At 43.6% G+C, this 22,687-nt stretch overlaps 1 protein-coding gene across 1 annotated transcript in view; it reads right to left on the reverse strand.

Moving 5' to 3' along the window:
* Window positions 1-22,687, reverse strand: part of ADAMTS17 (ADAM metallopeptidase with thrombospondin type 1 motif 17) — a 159,203-nt gene that overhangs the window by 86,054 nt on the left and 50,462 nt on the right. Inside the window, exon 8 of the mRNA XM_033071032.1 lies at window positions 12,807-12,912. Within this exon, the coding sequence (XP_032926923.1) occupies window positions 12,807-12,912 (106 nt within the window). The remainder of the gene's footprint in view (window positions 1-12,806; window positions 12,913-22,687) is intronic.

The following is a 22,687-nucleotide window of genomic DNA, read 5'->3' on the forward strand; positions in this document are numbered from 1 at the left end:
GAGTGGGAGACAGCACCCCACATCATCCAGCTCAGGGCTGTCCACTCCCAAACTGAGTTCAATGTTAGGAATTTTTATTAACATTTGAAATCGAAGCTGCATCACTGGAAAGATGCCTACTTCTGAACTGGTTCAACATGTTTAACATTTCAATATAAAATGTTGATCATCTTGCAAGTTATGAGGTTTCCATCCAGTTGAGAATAAAGGCATTACAGAGGAAGGAGTGAAGTGGGGGGGCTCATATGAGCTGGAACTGTAATAGGAGCTGCAGTGCAAAGTGAGGACAGTAACTCTGGGAGGGTGACCCAGAAAGGTGATGCCTCTAAGAGAGGCAGAGATGGCCACAGATGTCAGAGGGGGCCAAGGGAGGCTTGGACAAACTAATAAATCCTGGGAAAATGCTGATGTGAGCAGAGCTGTCACTGAGGGAGGAGGCAAGGAAACATCTTGTGCAACCTTCCTACAAAACCACGGCCACTGAGGCTGCTGGCTTAATGGAAAACAGGCTTTTTCACCCTCTGCTTTTCAAACATGTAAACACTGTTTCTTAAATATGCTTTGAGTATTCCAGAAACTGTCAGGAACACTTTGGGGAGCAGTGATGAAGAGAGGGAGATGATCCTACTTAAAGCATTTGAAGAAACCGAGGCTGGTCCTTGTATACACAGAGTTATCTAGAACAGGGGTGTTCAGGATGGGTGCTGTATTTTGGGGTTTTTTTTAATCAGGAAAGTCAACATTTAAAGGGAGCCATGACTACTGGACTCTTGTTTTCATAACCAAGTTTATGTCACTCTCCAATAATGAAGTAACCAGATATTTTATATGGTTATCTACTCATCAAGCAGCCAAGAAGTCAACAAGAGCGAGTGAGAACACACGAACGCCTATGGTGAATAACAGTGTGGAAAGCTGTGGTTTATTCTGCTGCATGGCAGATCCAGCCCTTTATGATATGGTTCTCATTTAAAATGAATTAGCTCTTTTGCCTTGGAATCTGGAAGGGAGCAAAGTATGAGCTTGTGCCACAAGGGACAGAGAGCACATGAGAGTGACATGGCAGGGACAGAGAGCACATGAATGACATGGCAGGGACAGAAAACACATAAATGACATGGCAGGGACAGAGAGCACATGAGAGTGACATAGCAGGGACAGAGAGCACATGAGAGTGACACGGCAGGGACAGAGAGCACATGAGAGTGACATGGCAGGGACAGAGAGCGCATAAATGACATGGCAGGGACAGAGAGCACATGAGAGTGACATGGCAGGGACAGAGAGCACATGAGTGACATGGCAGGGACAGGAAACACACGAGTGACATGGCAGGGGCAGAAAACACATGAGTGACATTGCAAGCACACACACTGTGGTTTTGCACTCATCAGCTCACCGGTACAAACACCAGAGCTTTACATGGTTTGATCAAAGCCTAACCAAGGCCATGAAGAACAAGGTGAATCATCTTAGGATCCTCTCCCCAGCAACATCACATGCTCACATTACTGACTCCTTTCTCCATCAGACATTGGCTCATGGGATTCTCTCTGAGCAGCCCCACAGAGGGGGTGATTCACAGCAGGACAGGCATTGCCCAAAGCATTCCAGCACCTTTGGTGAGATGAAGGAATCCAGCTGCAAAGCAACTCAACATCCATTCCAAGGGCCTCCCTCCACTGCTTCTGATTTCTAGATGTGGCCTCTGCATATCAACCTTTTCCTGAAAAAGCTTCACAGTTTCTTCTAAGAGCTGGCAGGTTCTGAGGCTCCAGGGGCAGAAAAAGGAGTGCTCCACCAAAAACAAAGTCCCTCAAAATGCTAAAGTTGATCAATATATATACAAATAAATTTAACAGAAACTCAACATTGACGAGGTAGCATTACCTCAGGAAAACACCCTTCTGAAATCAACACTCTCTCCTTTCCAAGATCTATTTAGCATCTTACATGAATCTTTCCTGTCTCCTTCCTTAAAGCACTATCCCATCTCCATGCAGGCATCCAACCACTGAGCATTTCCACACCCTCACACATCCTTTCATACCTGCCAATAACACACAGCAGATTTCTGACACAACAGCATCAGCAGGAGTCAAGAATTGCTTTAATTCCTTCAATCAATCCTCGCTGAAGAGCTGAATATAAATATATCCAAAAGCACTCACTGTACAACATGGATCAGTGACTCTCTATGGGAATCACTTGTCTCACACTGGCTGTTTGTCATGATCACAGCTGAGCTGTGACCCTAAAGTAAGAATAAATTTATCTGAGGATGTCTCCAAGAAAATGTTTGCACTAAGCTGTTTCCTTGCCCTTCAAGTGATTAAATCCACTTCTTGGACATACAAAATTCTTTCTTTCTCACTTGCTTCAATCTGGTTTCAGAACACAGAGAACTGTTGCAGAAGGAGCACAATGACTATGAATGAACCAGTGGTGGGCAGAGAAGGACTGCTCATTGCACAGAGGCTGCTGTGCTCCATCTGCAGCTCCTTGTTTTTGGAAAGCACCCCGGGGCACAGCAGAAGGAACAAGCTGAAGGGTAACAAGCTGTTTGCTTTCAGCACCGCCTGAAGTGGGTGAGAACGAGACCTCCAAAATGTGACAAGCATTTCCTCAGAAGATGAAAAGGGAATATAAATTGTAGGGTGGAAAAAAGACCAAACCCTGGGATAGCTGGGTGGGATTTCCCACCCACGAGGGAAGAGAGACAAAAGCTCAGTGAGCACTGACAGCCCTGTCACTCACAGTGTCACAAACCCCAGGGGAAGCTCTGTGTGCAATCACTTTTCCAAAACTCCTGTGAAACCACTGAAAGCCTCCAGTCAACTGCATTAAATGACCGAGTGCCAAACCTGAATGCAGAGCTGCAGCACAGCACAGCCCTTCAAAGAAAAGCAAGGAGAGGGCAGAAATGGTGTGGAATATTTGCCAAATACGTGCAACACGAGTAACCCAGATGTCCCACACTCTGCCCCATCAGGAAGCCACCCACAGCCCAGTGCTAGGGAAGTGGGACAGCCTGGGGAATGCACTGTAGGAGTCAGGAAAGCTGGCAGCCTTCCCCACACTGGGAGATGAATTCTCCATTCCTGGAGGTGGGAAGGAGGAGATGGCCAACATCAAAAGACAAGAAGGTGTGAAGTAAATGCAATATATAAATTCTACCAGCATCAAGTGTTCTGTAGTCCCCAGACAAGGCAGTGGGTTTGTGTTTTATGGCTCTCAGAGCAGCAGAAGTCTTTTTCAGAGAAATATTTTTCATCATCTTTCTTGGTCCATGCTGTCAATCACTCACAGATTCAGTGCAAGAAGAAATCCATCCTTATGTGACCCTCTTGCACTGATTCACCAACACAACAGGTGACTGCAGTGGACAGTAACAAACCTCTGGGCTTGCTTTTGCTTCCAAAAATGAGAAAAACCCACCAGAACTGACAAGGAAAAAAGCTGCACAGAAAATGCAAGATCCACTTTTAATATTTTACTTCCAATAGTGGCACTCCCATATACGAACTCCCTAAACTCCTTTTTTCATAATGGTTCAGCTGGTAAAATAATTTATAATACCAGAACCACCTGGCCTTGGCTGTTTGTAAATGATTGCAGAAGTTCAGCAAGTTATCTCAGTTTCACTCATTTTATCAGCAGGGAGAGACTCAATATCAAACAGGAATGTTGCAAATTATGGCTTGGTATCAAAGCAATTTGGAAATGTTATGTTCAGACCAATACTGAAGTGAAATTCTTTGGGTAGTGGGTGGGCCTGGCTGCCTACAAACCTCAATGCTAATAAAGTCAGGTTTGCTTTTACATTGTTTAAGGAAGGGACATGAGGAAAGTAAAAAGTGACTTAGAAAGATACTCTTGCTTTGAATAACTTTGGCTTGAACATGTTAATGTGAAGACAAATTACAGGGAAAGAAAAAGGTCAGTTATTTTCATAAGAAGATACTGTTTTAGAGGGTCTCTAGCTGCTAAGAGGTGCAGGGTGTGTGTCATTTAACTGGTGACAACTTTCTGGAGATGTGTATGAGCTTTTCTGTTCATTGTGTTCAGAGGGGCTCCTGCAATCACACATTTGGCAAACCTGGCAAAGTTACTTCAACACACACAATAAACAGCTCAGAAGGAACTGCAGGTATGGAAGGTAATACTTAATACATAAAAAGAAAATATGAATATATTTTCCTAAGCAAACAAGTTGGTTTTTTCTTTGGAGAAAACCCTCAGGATCATATGTGGATTAGTACTGGAAATGTGTCAATAACAGTGAAATAATGGAGAAAGAGGTAAATTATATATACAGTGTTGGTGATACTTCAAATGAAGAGATGAGAAGTGATGCTTGTGCACACAGCAGGAAAGCTGATGACAAAGTCATTATTACAATGCTCCTGTAGGAAAATCCAGTTTGCAGCATTTCTTTGCTAAATGCAGACAATCTCCACTTTTATCAAAATTTGACCATGGTGACTCATGATGGATAGTAGGGAAGAGTTCTGCCTTGTTGGACTAAATCTACCCCACATTAGAGAGCAAGCAGCTTTACTTCAGATAAAGGAGGAATTGGACAGGAAAGAATTCACCCATTGAAAAGTGCTGGTGGTTGCATTTTCAGGAGGAAGAAAGGAAGCTCTGCTTTTCCTTTGAAGGAAAGATACTTTCCCTAAGTACAGAGACTACCTGAAACAAGAAGCAAACTGTTTCTAGGGTCCGTTTCTTTATCCTGCAGTCTAGTTTTACTGTGTGCAATTAAAATGAATATTTAAAAGCTAGATTAGAAAGCTGCCACTTCATTAACTGTCTCCAGAGTGATGCTGGCAAACAGCAAGGGTGGGAGGAAGGGAGCCAGGCAGGGTTTGGGCTGTCACTGGCAGGTGAGAAACAGCTACCAGAGGGTAGACATGAGAAACTTCTGAGAGGTCAAACTGTCCCAAATGTGGGTAAGATGTGGTGTATGAGCGTCCCAGTGGGCTTTGGAGCACAGAAGGAAAGCACAGTGAAAAATACTCAGCTAATTAGAGCCCAGCAGGAAGGAAACTTTTCAAGCAAGTGAGAGCAAACCATTATGATCAGATTCCTTTTGCTTTGATTTGTTTTACCTAAGCAAAAATAAAAGTAGAAAACTGTGGGCTATTCTCTTTTTAATGGAAACTGGGGTTCAAGTAAAGACATAGGCAACAAACTCTGCTGGGCTGGATCCAGCAATGGAAAGAGGCCCAGCATCTGATGTAGGGAGGATTTTGCAAATGGAAAGGGATCACTGAGAACAAAGCAGGCCTGTTTATTTCATTTCTCCAGTAAACTCTTTTTTGCTGAATTTTATTTCCCAACACAACTGTTGGCCAAGAGGCAGCCAACCCCAGCACAGCCTTCCACTGACGTAACAGCTAAAGGGAACCACATTTTTACAGGCAACAACATTTCCACTGGCATTGCTGCTGCTGCTGACTTACTACCAAAGGCTTTTCCAAGTGACAGTCTGGGATTTATCACCTTCCCCAGCTCGGGAAGTGATTTTCACCTGGAACCTGTTGAACTCAGCAGGCCAGGCAGACAGCAAGGGTTACAGGCTATTGGAACCCAACTGCTAGTGGAAAAGTAAATATTTCATCTAGATCGCTGCCCTTGTATAAAAACAAATTATTATTTGGTAAATGGCACTTACAAACCTAATATTTCCTGTGCTGGTGTGCAGTGGGAGGCTGCACAATGGGGACTTGTGCTGTCCCTGTGTTTTGGGTCACTGGGTGCACCAGGCTGCTGCCAGCAAAGCCAGTGGAGTATGAAACCAGAACCCTGGTGGCAGGAAGCAGAGGCAAGGTTTGCCAAATCATTACGGCCCAGCTACTTAATACAGCCCTGGCTTACTCAGCAGAGTAAGCCTTCAAAAAGAAAGGCAGAGCTGGCAGAGCTACAAAGCTATTGATTAAATGAAAATTGTGTTTCTAAACGGCCGTCGTTCGCCTGTTTGGTGCAGTTTTATTATGTTAAGTAAAGCTGTACAAGATGCTCAAAAACAAAGAAATTAGAGGGACTGCAAGGGAATGTTGCTTCCCTAGGGATGACACAGAGATCCTTCACAAAGCAGCAAGAAAACCTTGCCCAGAACAAATGTTTGCCACAAGAGTGCAGAAAGCTACGGGACGTGGACGTTCCCACGCCCAGTTCCAATGTTATTCCATTCCAGCAGTGTAAATAAATGATCACATTGGGATGGTACAAAGGTGAAACAGATAATCATGACAGACAGAAGGTATCTTGCCACCATGCCAGGATTAGCACCTGGAAATATCTTGCAGCTTTACATAAAATTAAAACAACACCCAAACTGAGGCCTATCCAGAGCACATTACAAACCTCTCCATTTCTCCTCCCCAGTATTCTTTTTCTCTGTGTGATTTTTGTACGTAATTTTCTTATCAAAGTTTTTTTTCTCTGCGTGATCCCACTGCCATTGCAAAAACAACCTGTCCAGACAAGGTCAATGCCACAGAGATCTTCTATTTTTGGGACTCAAATTAACTTGCTCAGGTGTCCTGTACTGTCTTACAGTGGGCCAACACTTTCTGTTTATCCTGCTCCACCACTACCTCCTCTCCAGGTCAAAGCATCCATGCTGGCAGAAGTCTCCATTGATTTTTTTTTAAAATATGTTTAAATGTGTCTTTGATCTCTGCTTCCTTTTGACTAACTTAGAACATGGTTTTCAGAAAGTTATTATAAGGTACATAATAATAGTAATTTGTTTTATCTAAAACAGACCCCTCAGTGTGTTACCAGAAGTGGAAGAAGCATCTCCTGAAATTTTAGGATATATCTATTCTTTCTCTGAACCAGAACCTGTTATTAAATAACTGCTTTGGTTAGATCATACCACTCTGATGTACAATCACATATGATGAAATAGGCAGTGTTCCATTATGTCCTTTGGAGTTGTACAGAGAAGGGCAAGTTAACTGTGAAAATGTGCTTGCAATTATCCATGGAAGAAGAATGAAACCTGGGAGGAGGGGAGCACGAAAAGGGAGCCTGGGAACACGGAGAGAGAGACATTCCTCAACAGATTTACAACACAAATGGCAGAAAATAAAATTAGCAACTCCAGGGTGGGTACGGAGCGCTGCCAGCATTTCTGGCCAGCCTCAGGGTATGTCTACACAGCAGCCAGTCCCTCCCAGTACTCTGAGACTGCAATACACTGGAACAGCTACGTCCTCCTGTGAGATTCCAAGTGGGGATTCTGGCACCAGGAGAACAGAACTGGGGCAGGCACTGCCTGGATCCAACTCTGGCTGCTCAGGAAGTCCTGGTGCAGCAAAGTCATTAATACCTGAGCTTGCTAGAATAAAGCCTGCATGGGATTGCCTCTGGCTCCAGGGCTCCTTGGGATCCAACTGACCTTGATTTTCCACCACTCCAAATGCAGAGATGTGAGTTCTGACACACAGCATGGTCAGAAGGACCACACAGGGTTTATGGAGGCACTGAGGGAGCCCCAGGTCCCCAACACAAGGCAGGATCTACACCCAAAATGCCAGCAGTGCCACTGGAGAGGTTTGTCCAGCCACTGATCCTGGTACCACAGGCTGCATCCCTGAGCCATCCATAACTGGGTGTTACCCTACAGACACACAGGATGGGCACCCCTTTGCAAGAGCTCTCTCTTGTAGTAAAATATTAATTCACAGGAGTAAATAAAGATGCCTGTGGGCATTTGTTAAAGTAGTTTTTAACTACATGCTGAAATCCTGCCCTGTGAATAGAAGTTTGGCCTCATTTGCAGTACAGAGGGAGCAGAGTTAGAACTGAAGTTGTCTGGATAACCCTGAAACTGAGACTTTGCTGCTTCTGCATGTTTGATTCTACAACTGAAGTAACGTTGGTTTTCATGCCATTTGGGAGGTATGAAGTAACCTGGGGACACATTGGTGTATTTCTGCAACAGCAACAAAGAAAAACGTTCCACAGAAATTCAGGAATTTTCAGGCAGAACCTGCCTGAAAAATGTGGGACTAACTCAGAGAAACACAGAAAAGAAAAAGAAGCCCAGGTGAGAGATTTTTTTTTTTAAAAAAAGCAAGGTTAATGTTTAAAATCAGTCAGGACACAAACTACACTCAGCTGCCTCCACTGGTAGAGCCCTGAGTCCAAGGGTTAGACTGTGCTGAGCTGCTCTGAAAAAGACAGAGGGTTGTTGGCATTTTTTTTTCAAAACAGCTTCTCAGCTCCCACATCCTGCACCTAAAATGTTATAACCTTAGGATAAAAGGAGAGAATTTTTAGCAGAAGTCCCTCCATTTCTCCATGGCTTCCAGAACCACTGCCTTTGCCCCACCACCATGATTTGGCTGTCTGGATCCAATGCTGCTGGCACTGTTCTGACTGGAATGGCAGGACAGGCTGATCCAGAAAAAGAAATAGGTTCTACCAGCACAGTGTGCACCCTGCAGCATTCCCTGTCTGCACAGATCTGCCACATTTACTGGGGTGGTCCTCAGCTTCCACATGAAACCTTTCATTTAAAAAATGCATTATGACCAATTCTTTATAAATTGCAGGGCAGGGAAGAAGTGGAACAATTTCCTGGTTGGTTCTCAGCAATCCTGACTAGCTGTTCCACAGTGACTGGTATAAATTGTTACAGGACATCATTCTACACCTCTGGGATCTGCTCAGGGACATTCCTCCCCAGCCTGAAATGCATGAATCTCTCTGCTGGGTGCAGAACTCCACACATATCAGGGAGGCCAATGTTATTCACAATTCCATCAGCACAAACACCAGACCACAAAAGGAACATCCAGGTGCATTTCCCTTATCTGCAACACCACAATGCTTGAGACACACCACAAAGGCCACACTTTATCATGCAGCAAATAATAATGCACTCTGAATTAATTTTAACCAAGCTCCAGCTATCAATACCTAACATCTAAAGCAAATAAGCACACTGGAGAGAAACCTGCTGGTTCCAAACCCTTCTCCTGTCCAATTCCAAGCCCTGAGCTGTTTGGTTTGTGCATAATGGGCTTTTACCTTTGGACTCATTTTTGTCCTCATCTGTTTCAGCTTCAAGTTTGAGGCCATGTGGTTTCAGGCTGTTGGCAAGAGCCAGCTCCTTGCTTATTGTCAGTTGATTTTAATCCCCTTTCCTAAGGGCATCTGCCCCAGCGTGGCTCCCAGCCACACCACCTCAGGCTGTTCCCTCCCCATCCAGGCAGTGCCAGGTTCTGCTGGCTCATGAATGGGAATCTTCCCTCCTCACCCAAGCCTGCCCTCATCCCACAACAGGAAGGCTGAGGCTGTTGAAAGAAACAGGAATGGCAACAAAGCTGGCATTGTTGTCCTGAAAAACCACTGGCTGCAGCCCACCCCGCGCCGTTCGGGGATAACGGATACACGGATGAATCCCAGCTTTTGTTCCAAAAAACTTCTTTGACTTTTTCTTTGGAGAAGGACTTGAAAATACTAACAAAGTCACTGCTGTAGGCAAAGGGAGAACTAGGAGGGGGGGAAGTGGCACTGCTTTTCTCCAAGTTGGTTGTTCAGGGTGGTCTTTGGGGTGTGAATCTCAGACCAGCCTCACACTGGTGCAGCCCATGGAGGGGAGGGGGAGGGAAGCACCAGGCAGGATCCTGGTGCCAAAAGCAGGGCACTTTTCAGCTTTTACTGATGGACCTGCAATTCAGAGAAAGCTGAGAGTAAGAAATGCTCCGTGTAAACATAATATGAAGACCCCAGGCTTGTACATTGTAAGACCAATGTGATCTTGGGTCTTCCCTTCTGTGTAGGTCAGGACTCCATCCAGCAAAACCTGGATAAAATCCAACAAACTGTGGTTACACTCAAGTGTGCTGTTTTAAAAGACATCCACTCTTGACCTTGACTGAAGGAGTAAGGCTTGCTGAGGGTCCTGTCTTGTGTGGGAAGAAGTTTATGATGTGCAGCCCAATACACATTCAATGTTAACTTTTCATAACAGCAAGACTCTTCTCCTGGATCCTTGGCAGAAAAAATTGTATCTAAACACAGATGGATGTTCCCTTTGTGTCCATGGACCAAAACTATCAGTACAGACTTGAAGATTTAAATACAAAAGTCACATCACTCACCCCATCATCAAGCAACAACTCCACAGGTTAAATCTGAAGATGAACTTTCATCCTTCAACTTTCATAGGACTATTTCATCCTAATGGACCTATTTAATGGTGTCTCCATGTTTTCACAGTGCAGCTGTCTGGAATAGTGTTTTTTGCAGTCAGTCCAAATGACATTAGTGGCAGATTAGGAATCTGACACATCAATTAGTAATCCATTCACTTTTTCCAAAGTCCACATCAGAAACTATCTGTGAATGCCAAACTGGGCTTGTGATCTCCACGGACATTTGTTAGTCTTAAGGAAAGAATAATAAATCTCAGCTTTTCTACACTCATAAGGAAATCAGACTTCAATAAAGCTCAAAATTATGGCTCTCCAAAATTTATATATTTGCCAATATAGATGAAAGTTTTGATTGGATTTTGTTTTAAATTAAGAAACTTGCACCTAGTTTTCCTTGGTTTTCATTTTTAAGGCTCATGTCAGCTTCATGTTCATGTCTGCAATGGGTTTCTTTACATTTCACTTAAAAACTCTGAGTTTTTAAGTAAAGTCTGCAAAGAATTCTTCTATTTGCACATGATGTGCTGAAATATGACTGCTCAGAGCATCTTACTACAGTTGAACACCAAAGAATAAGGCTGACACCTTGTAAGGTCAATGAAAAGATTGCTGTTGGCCTCCAGAAAGGCACCAGTCAGCTGAGGTTGAGATCAGCAGATATGACATTTCCCCAGCTCTGTTTTCACCTGGCAACACTGGGGATGATTGTGCTGCTGCGGGGGAGGCAGAGGGGGCAGAAGGATTTGCCCCAGTGTGTGACAGAATTGCAGCTCCTTGTGGAATGAGAACCTCGAACATGTCCCCAAACACAGAATCCTCCCAACAGCTCCTACAACCTTCAGCTGGAGCCTTCCTGGCTCCTGTGCCCTCCCAGAGCCACATTTCCCAGATGCCTTGGGTACCTAAACTGGCTCTTACAGACCCTCCACTCCTGAAATAGTTTTCCAAGATGAAGGCAAAGAAATAAAACCATCAGAGGAAAAAAATTATGGTCTTACCACCAAAAGTGGCCTCAGAAAAAAAAATGGAGCTTGCAATTTTGTGCACAGATGGAGAGCTGTATCTGAAAGCATTACATCCCCTATTTATGATGGGGATTTTTTGCAAGGCATTATTAGAAGGAAGCTTGTCAGCTCTGCTGAGAAACTTGGCAAACACCAGGGCAGACCAGTCTCACTCTTTCACACAGCTGGATTTTCTGCAGCTCAAGTGTTTTTTCCCTCTTGCTCTTGGCCCATCCAAAGATGAGTGCTGAATTTCCCTTAGCATTACCCACAGATTAATTTGTTATTAAGTTTAGGCTCAGTTTAACATCTTGGCGTGCAATCTAAATAAAACCAAAACCAAATGTCCTTCATTTCTGCTGAAACCACCCTGGGTTTGGCTCAGCTGCCTTTGGTGTCACTGCAGGGTGAACAGGAGATTCATTTTTGGTAGGTAACCTAAATATCCTCCATGCAACTTTGAAATACATTGCCATAAAGTAATTATATGTCATGGAATGAGATTGGCCAGAACCTGAACACGCTCCATTGGCTCTGACTTAGCTGTGAAATACTTCTTACTGCAGGAAAGGAAGATACACCAGACATGTGAGCTGTAGGAAGGGTGCAGAAAAAACTCAGGCACAACTTCTTACTACAGGAACAAAAGTGGGATTTCCCACCTTACACCCAGAGAGGCTGAAGGTAGGAGTGTTTAAAAGCCCCCATAGTCCTGCCCCCTGTATAACTTTGTTCCTGGTCTAATTCTGTACCTTCCACATCCAACTGTGACACTGCAGCCAGAGTGATGCCAATGGGAAGGGGGAAAGCTCATCAGAATTATGAGTAAGTGCAGTGACACTGGGGGGAGAGCAGGGAATGTGGAGCTGACCTTTGGTTAACTCATTTTCTGCACTAAGGGGATGCAGCTGGCTCTTCCACTCCATTTTGTTTTCTTCTGCCCATGGGACATTTATAGGCAGCTTTAAGGAGTCTCCAAAGTCACCTGCAGAAAGTATCCAGTAATCTCATTCTGCAAATTTCTGTCTGAGTAGGACTTATCAAGTTCTTTCCTGCTTTTTCCAGTGTGTTCAAAGTGTCTTACTTAGGTGTGATTGAGCTGATAAATCAAGTTATAGGATTTCTTTCTGCTGATCAAATAATTCTGCTTAAGGGCATTTCCAAAATACTGATGTTTACCACTTCAGTCACAGCAGATTACTTCACATGCAGAGATGAAACCATTACCAAACTATTTAACTATTAAAGACCTTGACACAGACACCTGAACATCAGAGAAAACATAGCAAGTTCAAAGATTTTGAAGCTCAGGTTTTGTGGGCCTGTCCTACACAGTAAAGAAAAGCAGAATTTGTCTCTATTACTGTCAATCATTGAAGGGATTGAGACCTCTTTGTGCTACTCAGAATCAGAACAGAGAGCTGAAAACAGGGGAAGATCAACCAGAAAGTTTTATGTGTGCTAGAATGGCTATTTACATAAGAAAATTAAGTTATGTATCAATGTGCTACATCTATGAAATCATAACAAACATGCCACACTAACTGCACTTGTCTGGCTTTAAATAAAAGTGTCCTGCAGTGGCAAAAGTAAAGAAGGAAACAGAAGGACAAGTTCTTACTTGTGCCCAAGCTCATGTGCAATTGTGAATGCCAGATTGAGACCGTTGTCTTCAGCAAGAACACACTTTCTCTTGGCACTGCAGACACCTCCTAAGTAAGCAATTCCTGCAACAAAAACACAGAGAATGTTCCCATCAAATCCAGTGAAACAGCTCATGCACTCAAAACATATAGCACTAACAACCAAAGGGATCAAAAATACAACAGAATGAAAAATATCAGAGCAGTTTCCACACAAAATCATCTGAGTAGTTTCTTCCTCATCGCAGTGAAGAATCAGTCCAGAGTTTTGTCAGACAGGAAATAAGTAAAACACACTCACCTTCACTGCTTTCATTGGAAAATATATTTCACTGACCCAAAAATTCACCTAAACTTGTCTGCTAATTCCCTCTACTACAGCATTAGAAAATGCAGCGAAGGAGCCTGAACAAGCATTTAAATGGAGCTCTCCTGATTTTCAGAATGAAGTCAGGGACAAGGAATAAAACAATAAAGCAGAGACTCTGAAAAGATCTTACATTTTCCTTTATTTTCATGCTTAAAACAAAGTGAGAGCGTCAGAGCCAGGAGAGCTGGCAAAGTGCTGATGGTGAGTCACAAAGCCAATGTAGGTGGCACAAGTCTCCTGTTACTGAGTGGAATTTAGGATTTGATCCATGCACAGTATTCTCCTGTTTGTGTGGGCACCACGAACAGTTTGAGGCTGAGGCCAAAAAGGAATTCAAAAGTTACAGCATGAAACCTCTGCTATGGAAAAACAATAGTCCTCATGTGCCCTTCCTGCAGCCAGGCTGTCCCTTGCTGCAAGTGCCACTGCACTTGGGAATGCTGTGGTGGCATCACAGGCTAGCTCAGCTCAGGGTGTCACAGGGGACAGATCTGCTTTTATTTGAATTAAACAGCACACAAGGGATCTATTTCCTCACTGCAGTGCTGGCTCCATGCAGGGCTGGTTGGATGGAGCTGCCTTTAAGGAGCAGACCATGACCATGCAATAGAGTCATCATCTCCCCATCTTCCTATTTTTTTTTTTTTTTTTTGACAAAGCAGGGTGCAAATATAAAACTTTAGACCTGGAAGTAGCCTGGCTCTGTTTTTGTGAGTTTTCACAACAATAAAGATGTGGATATTTGTTGCCAGGGATGTTCTGGATGGAATGAAGGGATGGGCAACAGCCTTTACTTCAGCACTTGCAGCAAAGAGTGGAGGCAGAAATCAGGCACTAACACTTGCTTGCTTTAAAAATCCTGACTGTGAAAGGGCAGATTCATACTATGTGCAAAAAATAATGAGATCAAGATTCAACCTTTTAAATCAATGGCCATAAAAGGCTGGATTTCAGCACTTTTCTTGGACTGACTTGTTTCTTACATGCAGAATAGGCCAAAGGACATCAAGGAATTGCTCAGGAAGTAACAGCCTTCTTTGAAAAAGATTTTTGAGATTGCAAGCTCAGTCACACGCCTGGTGGCCCAATGAATGTGTCACTTTTTGGTTAAAGAGAAGCCAAAAGCAAAAAAAAAGACACTTTTACTGAACAGGGAGAGATATTTTGGTTCTCTTTCAGCAGTTTTAGGCAGAAATGACCAGAGCAGGACTTTTACCAAAAGTGATTTATTCCTACTACTAACCCTGATTATTCCACCTTTATCTTCCATTAACCTGTGCCAGTATCTCCCTCAGTTCTATCTGACACATGAGGTTTTAACTGAGGAACAACAATTGCATTTCAGGCTCAGGGGTCTATCAGGCAAATCAGTTTTATTTGAAATTATTCATGCCAAGTTCTTTCTGAGAGATTTCATGAGATGAAGCTGGGTCTATGTTTGCCATCATGGAGATGGAAGGGGGCAGCACTCCCATTTTTGGGAAGTGTGGTGCAGCAAAACAGTCTCAGATTCTGGCAGTATATTGAAAAATGTTAAATACCAATTAAAATGTCAAATGCATTATCCCAAATAGTAATTTTTCTGGAGTCTTTGTTTAGTGGCTATAATCATCACTGAACCTGGCAGTGCATATCCACATTATTATTTTGGCTTTTGCTCTGTGCTAAAACCCTCATTATTCAAAGGTGGAAAAGTAATGATTAAAGACTTGTACATCCACCAGTGGTCAAAGAAGCAGGGACTGTGGCTCAGTTACAGACTCTTAGTCATCTATTTTTATTAGCTATTTTCAGTGCTTAATGTGAATCCTGTGTGGCCATTTTACAATATCTGCAATGATCAATTTAAAAATGTAGCCATTTAAAATTAGTTTATTATTATAGAAATGGACTGGGCAGAGAAACTCAGTCCTGGAAGAGCAGAAACCTTTGGAGAACATGGAATGAACTCAGTAAGAAGTCCAGCTCGTGAACTGCTGAGTGCTTATTAATAGGAGTCATTCTGGAACAGCAAGCCAGTTATAACAAATTGGTATCACATTTTAAGCCTGAAAAAGCTTGCTTTAAAAACGTTTGTGAAATCTATTTTTTATATCAAACTATTTCCTAAGACTATGATTTTCTTTTGGACCAATACATTTTAGCATTAATTCCTTTCATCAGAATATCAACAGCAAATAAATTATTGATCTGCAAACATACTCCAGTTTACTAAAGAGTAAATCCATCTGAAGCATTCACATAAATGCAACTTTTCTGTAATCCAGTACCATGATTCACATAACTGATATGCAGAGAAAAATACACCTTTAACCAACAACAATAGTAGCACAATGCTTTGGTAGCTGCATTAACATGATTTATGTCTTCATTGGGATGAATGGAAACTGTTGCTTGCCTCTTAAATTTCCAGATTTTTATCTGAGCCTTTCAAGTCTGCAGAACTGGAATAAAAACTTCATGAACTCAGACACGTTTGTGAAAATCCTGGCGTGCTGTGGCTCTACCAGGCTGGGAATAATATGAGAGGAAATGCTTTTATTTGGTAATTTTGCTTCTGGCCCTGTCTGTGAGACAGGTGTGTGTGTGTGAAAATGAAAAATAGGGAAGGAAACTGAACTGGGAGTTTTGTTTGTTTATTTTGAAAGAAAACCCCACACTGCTCATGTGCCTCTGCAAATGTACAGATAGTGCCTTTCTTTGGGGGCAAAATGTCCTTATCTTTCAGATGTGCTGTCAGCAATTACCACAAGTCTATTTTTAATATATAAAAAAGGTCAAGCAGGAGCATCAGTGGAAGAGGGAAAGGAAAGCCAATCACTATTTTTACTATTACCAAGCACAAGGGTTTTTTTCCTTTCTCTCCTGAGAAATTACATAATTACAGCCCATAACTTCTGTGCTTGGGCTTGGACACACAGAGCTATCTGCACTTCCACAGCAAAGCCTGGGACACAGGCAACTGTGTAAACTCACATTTATCCAAAAACTTGTCATACATAAACAGTTTGCAGCTGTTGGCCTTCCTGCCAGCTATGAGCCCTCCACCAGCAGTATCTCCAAGGGGAATGATCCCATCCATCCCAGCAGCAAGGCATGAGGATATTACACATTTGCCACAGGGATGGCCAAGGCTGGGACAGGACAAGTCCTGGTGAGTTCCTGTTTTGTCCTTCTCCAAACACCTGGGGCTTCCTCCTGATGGCTCTGGAGTATTCACTCAGCAAGTGGTTTGTCCAGGTACTTCAGCTTTCAACTCTCTAATGTCTTGTTTTCATTGCACTCCTAATACTTTAATCTCTTCTTTTGCCAACCACCTCTGGATACAGAACTTTTACTTGATTAAAACTTGGCTGGCTCTCCTCCTGCTCCATGTATTTGCTGTTGGGAAGGGAGCCAAACTCCCAGTCCTGGAGTCTGCTTGGCACAGACAGAGACTCCCTGCATATCCACATGCTCAGAGCAAGCCTCCCATTCCCCATCATTACTAGTTTGGTGTTGAGCTGATGTTTTTCTCATCCTCCCATGATTTTCAATTTGTGCAGCTAGCACATTGCCATCAATTACATTCCTGCAGCCTCTCTTAACATCCTACACGAGTAAAATCAGGAAACCCTGAAGTGATTCATGCTCTGCCTTTCCATTCAATGGCAATGATATGTTTGACAGAGATGCCCTGCCTGTATTTACACATCAAGTCAGTCACCAAGGGAATCTTTCAGTGCTTGTGATACTTAAAATGAAAAATACTTCTCCTTTTCTATAAAGCCTACACAGAAAAGGTTCCAAAATTTAGGAAACATTAAAGAAGAAACCCACTAAACTGCCTCCAAGATAGGTACTAACACTGTTCTACAGCTGAATAAACAGAGGTCTCAAGAGTCAGTGGTATCCAGGTGAAAAAGAACTGTATCCATGGAAGGGCCCTCACAGACAGGCTAAGGCTGTCACCACTGAGCCTCCAGGCCAAGTTTGGTTTTCAGGGATCATCCAGAAAAGTGAACAGGGTGAGCTGTTCCTTCATTTTATGAGAATGTCCTAATTCAAAGCTGGACATGCAATCTTAGTGGCACATATTAATTTGGCTTAATGCTGGATATTCCTCCAAGATGCAAATTCTGTTAATCCTGCAGTAACAACATGGTTTCCACTGGAGTTTAACAGTCATGTGGAAACTGCTTCCCTTAGCAATAATTTTCATTGTTACTGTATTTAACAAAAACCACACTGGAAACAACACACTATCATGAACCAAAACTACAGAAATTACAGTGCAACCATCCAGTGCATGAGACAGCCATAGTCAGGCAGGAAAACAAGTTAATAATCACACCAGTGCAAATCACAATATTTTGAACTTAAGTCTTTATAGAGGAAGAACTTCTGATGTCATGGGTCAGCTGAGGGAAGCCACCACAACTCCTGAGAATACCCAGATCCTGATTTTCTGTACCTGGGCAACTTGTTGTAAATGTGCCCATCAGCACAGAATCCTCCTCTCCCTTTGGAGAATACAGCCTGTCCTGAATTTCAACATGACCCCCGCGAAATTCTGTTCACCACAACCTGCAGGGATGCAGCACAATTTTCCCAGAATTCAGAGAGCTGTCCTGTAGTGCCCAATAAAATAATTTCTTCCTCTGAAAACACAGTCATTTCCAGTGTACACAACTGCTGTCAGAATCCCAGAAGCCCAGTAAGAAAAATAAACAGCTGAAACACAGTGTAGGTACTTTCTGAATCTCCTGATTTTCATTACACTCACCCAGGAGGATGAACAGATGAAATCTCTCCCTGATATCCACAGTACCAGCTGATGTTCCTGGAGCTCACAAGGAAAAACTCCTCAGAACACAAGGTCCTCAAAGCACAAACAAGTGAAGTGCTCAATTCCTCTGGCAGGAGATAGTTTTCTGATTATTAGGAATAACTAGAGATATTGGTATTGAATATTGACATGACACCCAAGGGTCTAATGAGTGGCCCTGGACAACATTTCACAAGACCAGGGCTCTAGCTGAACAAGCCAGATTCAACCACGTGCCCTAATCTTTATGAAAGGACTGTGATTCAGGAACAAACAGCCAAATTTTAGCTATGGCACCACTGCAGCTCAACAGAACTCAGTCAATTCTTTCATCCCACACAGGAGCCCAGGCAGGAGTGCACTGCCCCATTTCCAAACAAACTACCTGACCCCTAAACCAGTGCCCTTCTCAGTACCTTCCTGATAAAAATACCTTTGTGAGGCCAAACCTCTTCATGTCTGGAAACCTGCAGAGGCAGCAAGATTTAATCATCAGAGCTTAAAGGAGTGCTTTTGCTATCTTCCCTTTCTCTGTTTAATTACCCTGCAGGAGAGCAATTAATGGGACATTTGGAATCCCCTCCCCAGCACAGCCGACCCTCAGCTTTACCTTTGTCTTTCTGCAGGGGCTTTTCTGTTTCTTGGGAACTCTCCTGAGGTTTTACAAGTTTAATGGATGAATCATTTATCTGCTCCTTCACCAAGCTGCCCACACACAGACATTCCCCAAGATGGCAAGAACTTTATTCCAATGTTATCTGCATTGGATTTACACTCTGCTAATTCACTGATTCAGGCAGAGGGGGCTGCCCAGACAGTAGAAAAGCTCCAGAGATTGAGACCTCTCCTAGCCTCAGGGATGTCTGCCCTCAACCACACCAGCAAAAGCTTTCACCAAATGCAGTGAGATGAGAACAGCAGAGAGATGTTCTAACACTTTTTTTGCCCAAGAAGACCTCTTTAACCAAGAGCAGACAAGCTTTGGAAACCCTCAGAGGTTTGGCATGGGCATCTCTGAAACCACATTCCTTTCCAGGGCCATTCACCAGGATTTGTGATCACAAACATAAACACTCACCACACTGCCCAGACCTGAGGAGAGGTGTGGTGTTCACTGGGTATCAGAGAAAGCTGAACAAGCCCCCTGCTCAGCCTCATGGAGCAGACACCCATCAGTGACACAGGCACCACTCATCTTGCCTTGCAGCAAGGGAATGCACTAAAAGCCCACCTGAAGTTCTTTCCAGCCCTACTTTTCTAAGCTTTTATGATAAAACACAGGGATCTCAGACCTCAGCAAAGCAGGAGATAAAAGAAATTCTCTGTCTCTTTGACATCTGCTCTTTGTTCAGCGTGACATCCTCCATGCCTTTAATGGCTCCTCCCTTTCAGCAAACCATCACTTCCCTGGATGACAGCACATTAATAAAACCTCTCCATCCAAGGAGACATGAGGAGTGCCTTAATTAACTGGGGCAGAGGAAGCAGGGTATCATCTCCATGTTTACTCTACTTTGATATGCTAACAGCCACATTCCAGAGAGCTTCTCCCCAACACTCCCCACAGCCCAGGCTGCTGCAGAATGCAGATCTCAAACACAGCTCCTTCCTGCAATCCTGTTTCTCCAGTTAAATATGGAGTTTGGGATATTTAGTCCAAATCAGACCACCATTCCTGAATGCTGATTCCCAAATCCAGGCAGTTAATTCACCATCTGCTTATAGACATCACTGCCTGGTGCTGAAAGTCTCCATGCTCACAACACACATGGAATTACATGGGCTTGATTACTCAAAGTAAGATATATTAGGACAGCTGTTGAGAGAAAAGGCAGGGGAAGAGCTGGCCAGGTGGATTTGAGAGAGGGATTCCAGTTGGGGATTGGACTGAGTAATTTAACACACAGTGGTGGGAAGAATACAGAAGCCTGGCATAATTCAAATTTAGTGAATAAGGCAGGAAGAGAAATGGGAAGAGATTAGGGAATGAGAAGAGACAGGGACAGAAAAGTAGCAAATGGAGATAATATGGGTTTTCCAGAAGGCTTCAGGAAACATGACTTTGATCTCATAGGCAGCAGGGAGTCACTTCTGAGGGAGGCAGGGGTCAAGGAGGGCAGGAGATAAGATCAGAAGGGAAGATGAGCTCCCTGAGAATGTCTGTGTGTACTCACTGCTGGAGAAAAATTGATCTAGCCCTGGGTCAGGAGTCTCTGGCATCATGGGTTCACTTGAGGAATTACTGAACAAGTCTGAGGGCATGGATTTATTCAGGGAAGTGTGGACAAAACCTGGCACTGAGCATAAAGGAGGGACAGCTGCTGGAACTGGTATAGAAACAAGGGATGGAAATCAGACAGATACAAGATAGTGAGAGAAAAAGAGACAGGCACAGGGGCAATGTTGTTCAGGGATATCTCACACCAGAAAGGAATCAGATCTGGCAGAAGGCAGCAGAGACCTGATGCTTTTGAAAGGCTACAGGAACAGAGACTGAGAACTCAAAGAAAACATCACCAACAGCTGTGAAACTAAACTGCAAATCAGGATTTGGATCCTGGCCCTCAAAAGTCACCTCTGCCTGGGGCTCACAGGCATTTGGATTTGAATATCTTGTGTTGGACTCATGGTGTTCAGTGGATGAACCTGCCAGTCCTTTCTCCAAATGCTGCAGAGCTAAGCAGGACCTTCCCTTCCCACATGCATGGAAACATCAGCATGACAATTTGCAAAAGGCAGGCAGCCCTTGGAGGCAGCAGCAGGACTCAGCACTGATTCAGGGTTTGTGGAGCTGGGTAACTGCCCTTCACTGCAGTGGCTGCAGCACAAAGGATAAAAATGACTCCACATCTCTCATCTGCTGGATGGCCTGACAAAAGGAGAGAGCTCCACCTGCTCTAAACAGCCTTTATGAACCTCACTCTTCCCTTTCCCAGATGTTATTAAAAATCAGTATTTCAGTATTTTCCTTCTGACCTGTGCTGGCTGGTGGAAGAGGCCTGAACTCAAGAATTGCCCCCTAAGCTGCATCCTTCAGGAAATAAATAACTCACCAAAAAAAGAGAAAAATGTAAAATCTCTGCCATCAGAAAGGAAAGTGCTCAAGGTCTCCCAAGCCCCATTCCCACCACTCTGCCACATGCCTGTGTCAGTCTGCCAGCACCTGTCCCCAGGATGGAGTCCCACCTGCAGGTTACCATCTCCCAGGGAATGGAAAAGCAGCCCTGGCACTGCCTGCCATAGCTGCAGCTCTGCAAACTGTGCAAGGCTCCAAAACCAGCCTTGGCACTATTTTCATCTTCCTTTTTTCAGATTTTTCAGATGAGTTCTGTGAATTCCACTTTTGGACTTGTCAGTTTGTCCCTGCAACTCATCTGAGCCACCTGCTTCAACAGAGGGCCTGAATTCAGAGAGAAGGAAGAAAAATATCAAATCAGAGCTTTTAATGAGACTGCTAAACAAAGAAGAACATGGATTTCAGCAGCAGGGATTCTGGAGCCTTTAAATGCCTCACTATCTCCCTTCCAGAATGAAGAGACAAGGTCAGACTTGGCAATAAATCAGAAAAAATATTTGGAGTCTCTGTACCAAACAGCATCTGCTTTAAGAGCAGTCAGGGTCCAGCATTCAGTTCCAGTTTTTCCCTTCCTGTAGTTGCAAACACTAAGAAACTCATGAAGCTTCACAAATAAATGAAAAGATTCTTTTAAAAGTTCCAAGAACTTTCCTGAGCCATGCGTATCTCACCCTGCTGTGGTGCTGGTCAGGGGTGGGTTCATGAGCAAGGGTCAGTCCTGCAATGGTTAAACAACATTCAGTAATGTGCAATGAACAATATTTCAGTGTCTGGAGAGTGTCAGCCCAGCCTGCTGAACTTGGAGATGGCTGAACACCTGTGCTGCTGATGAATGGCATTCCTCCACAGCTCCCCATTAAATGTTTTCCATGTTCTTACAGAATGACTCAGCAGTCATTACTCTCAAAACCTGAATGAATCTATACTTTTGAAAAATTTAAAGTGTATTTTATTTTTAGGTGCATGTCAAAGCTGTTCTCCTGGCAACATCAGAGCAGCTCAGGTGAGCTGCAGGGAAGGCAGGCCAGCAAATGGGATGATGCACAGTGATCAAACTTCCAACAGATGCTTTTCCAAATTGCTCCTGTCATACTTCTCATCTGCAGCTCCCACATCCTGACTTCCAGGGCTGCTGAAGCTCCTGGCTTCACTTTGGTGAGCTGCCAGCCAGCACTGATAAACTTATTTAGAAATTCTTGATTCAGCCCTTCTGTTTTAATTCTTTGCTGAGTGCTGATTTAACCTCACAGCCTGACTTGTCAAGGCTGACAAACTCTAGGGCTGTGCCTGATAAGGTTAATAGGGTTGAGTTACTCTGTTAAGTCAGAGCTGGGTTGAAAAGCTGGTCCCCAGCCCTCCACCCCAGCTGATACCTCTGCTGCCAGGGCTGGGGAGTAAAAATGATCCTTCCATGGCAGTGGGCAGTGCCATGGCTCTGCTCCTCTCCTCACACACTACCAACAGGCATCACATTTGTTCTGGTGGAAAGGGAAGTGAGAATAAATTTAAAAAATCCCTAAACTTATTGCAAAATTAATGTCTCGATTTCCTAGAGATTACCACTTCCACTTGGACTCCTGATGAAAACGTGGATGATCCAATCTTT

The sequence above is a fragment of the Catharus ustulatus genome, chromosome 12 (genome assembly GCF_009819885.2).
Source record: "Catharus ustulatus isolate bCatUst1 chromosome 12, bCatUst1.pri.v2, whole genome shotgun sequence".
Lineage (NCBI taxonomy): Eukaryota > Metazoa > Chordata > Aves > Passeriformes > Turdidae > Catharus > Catharus ustulatus.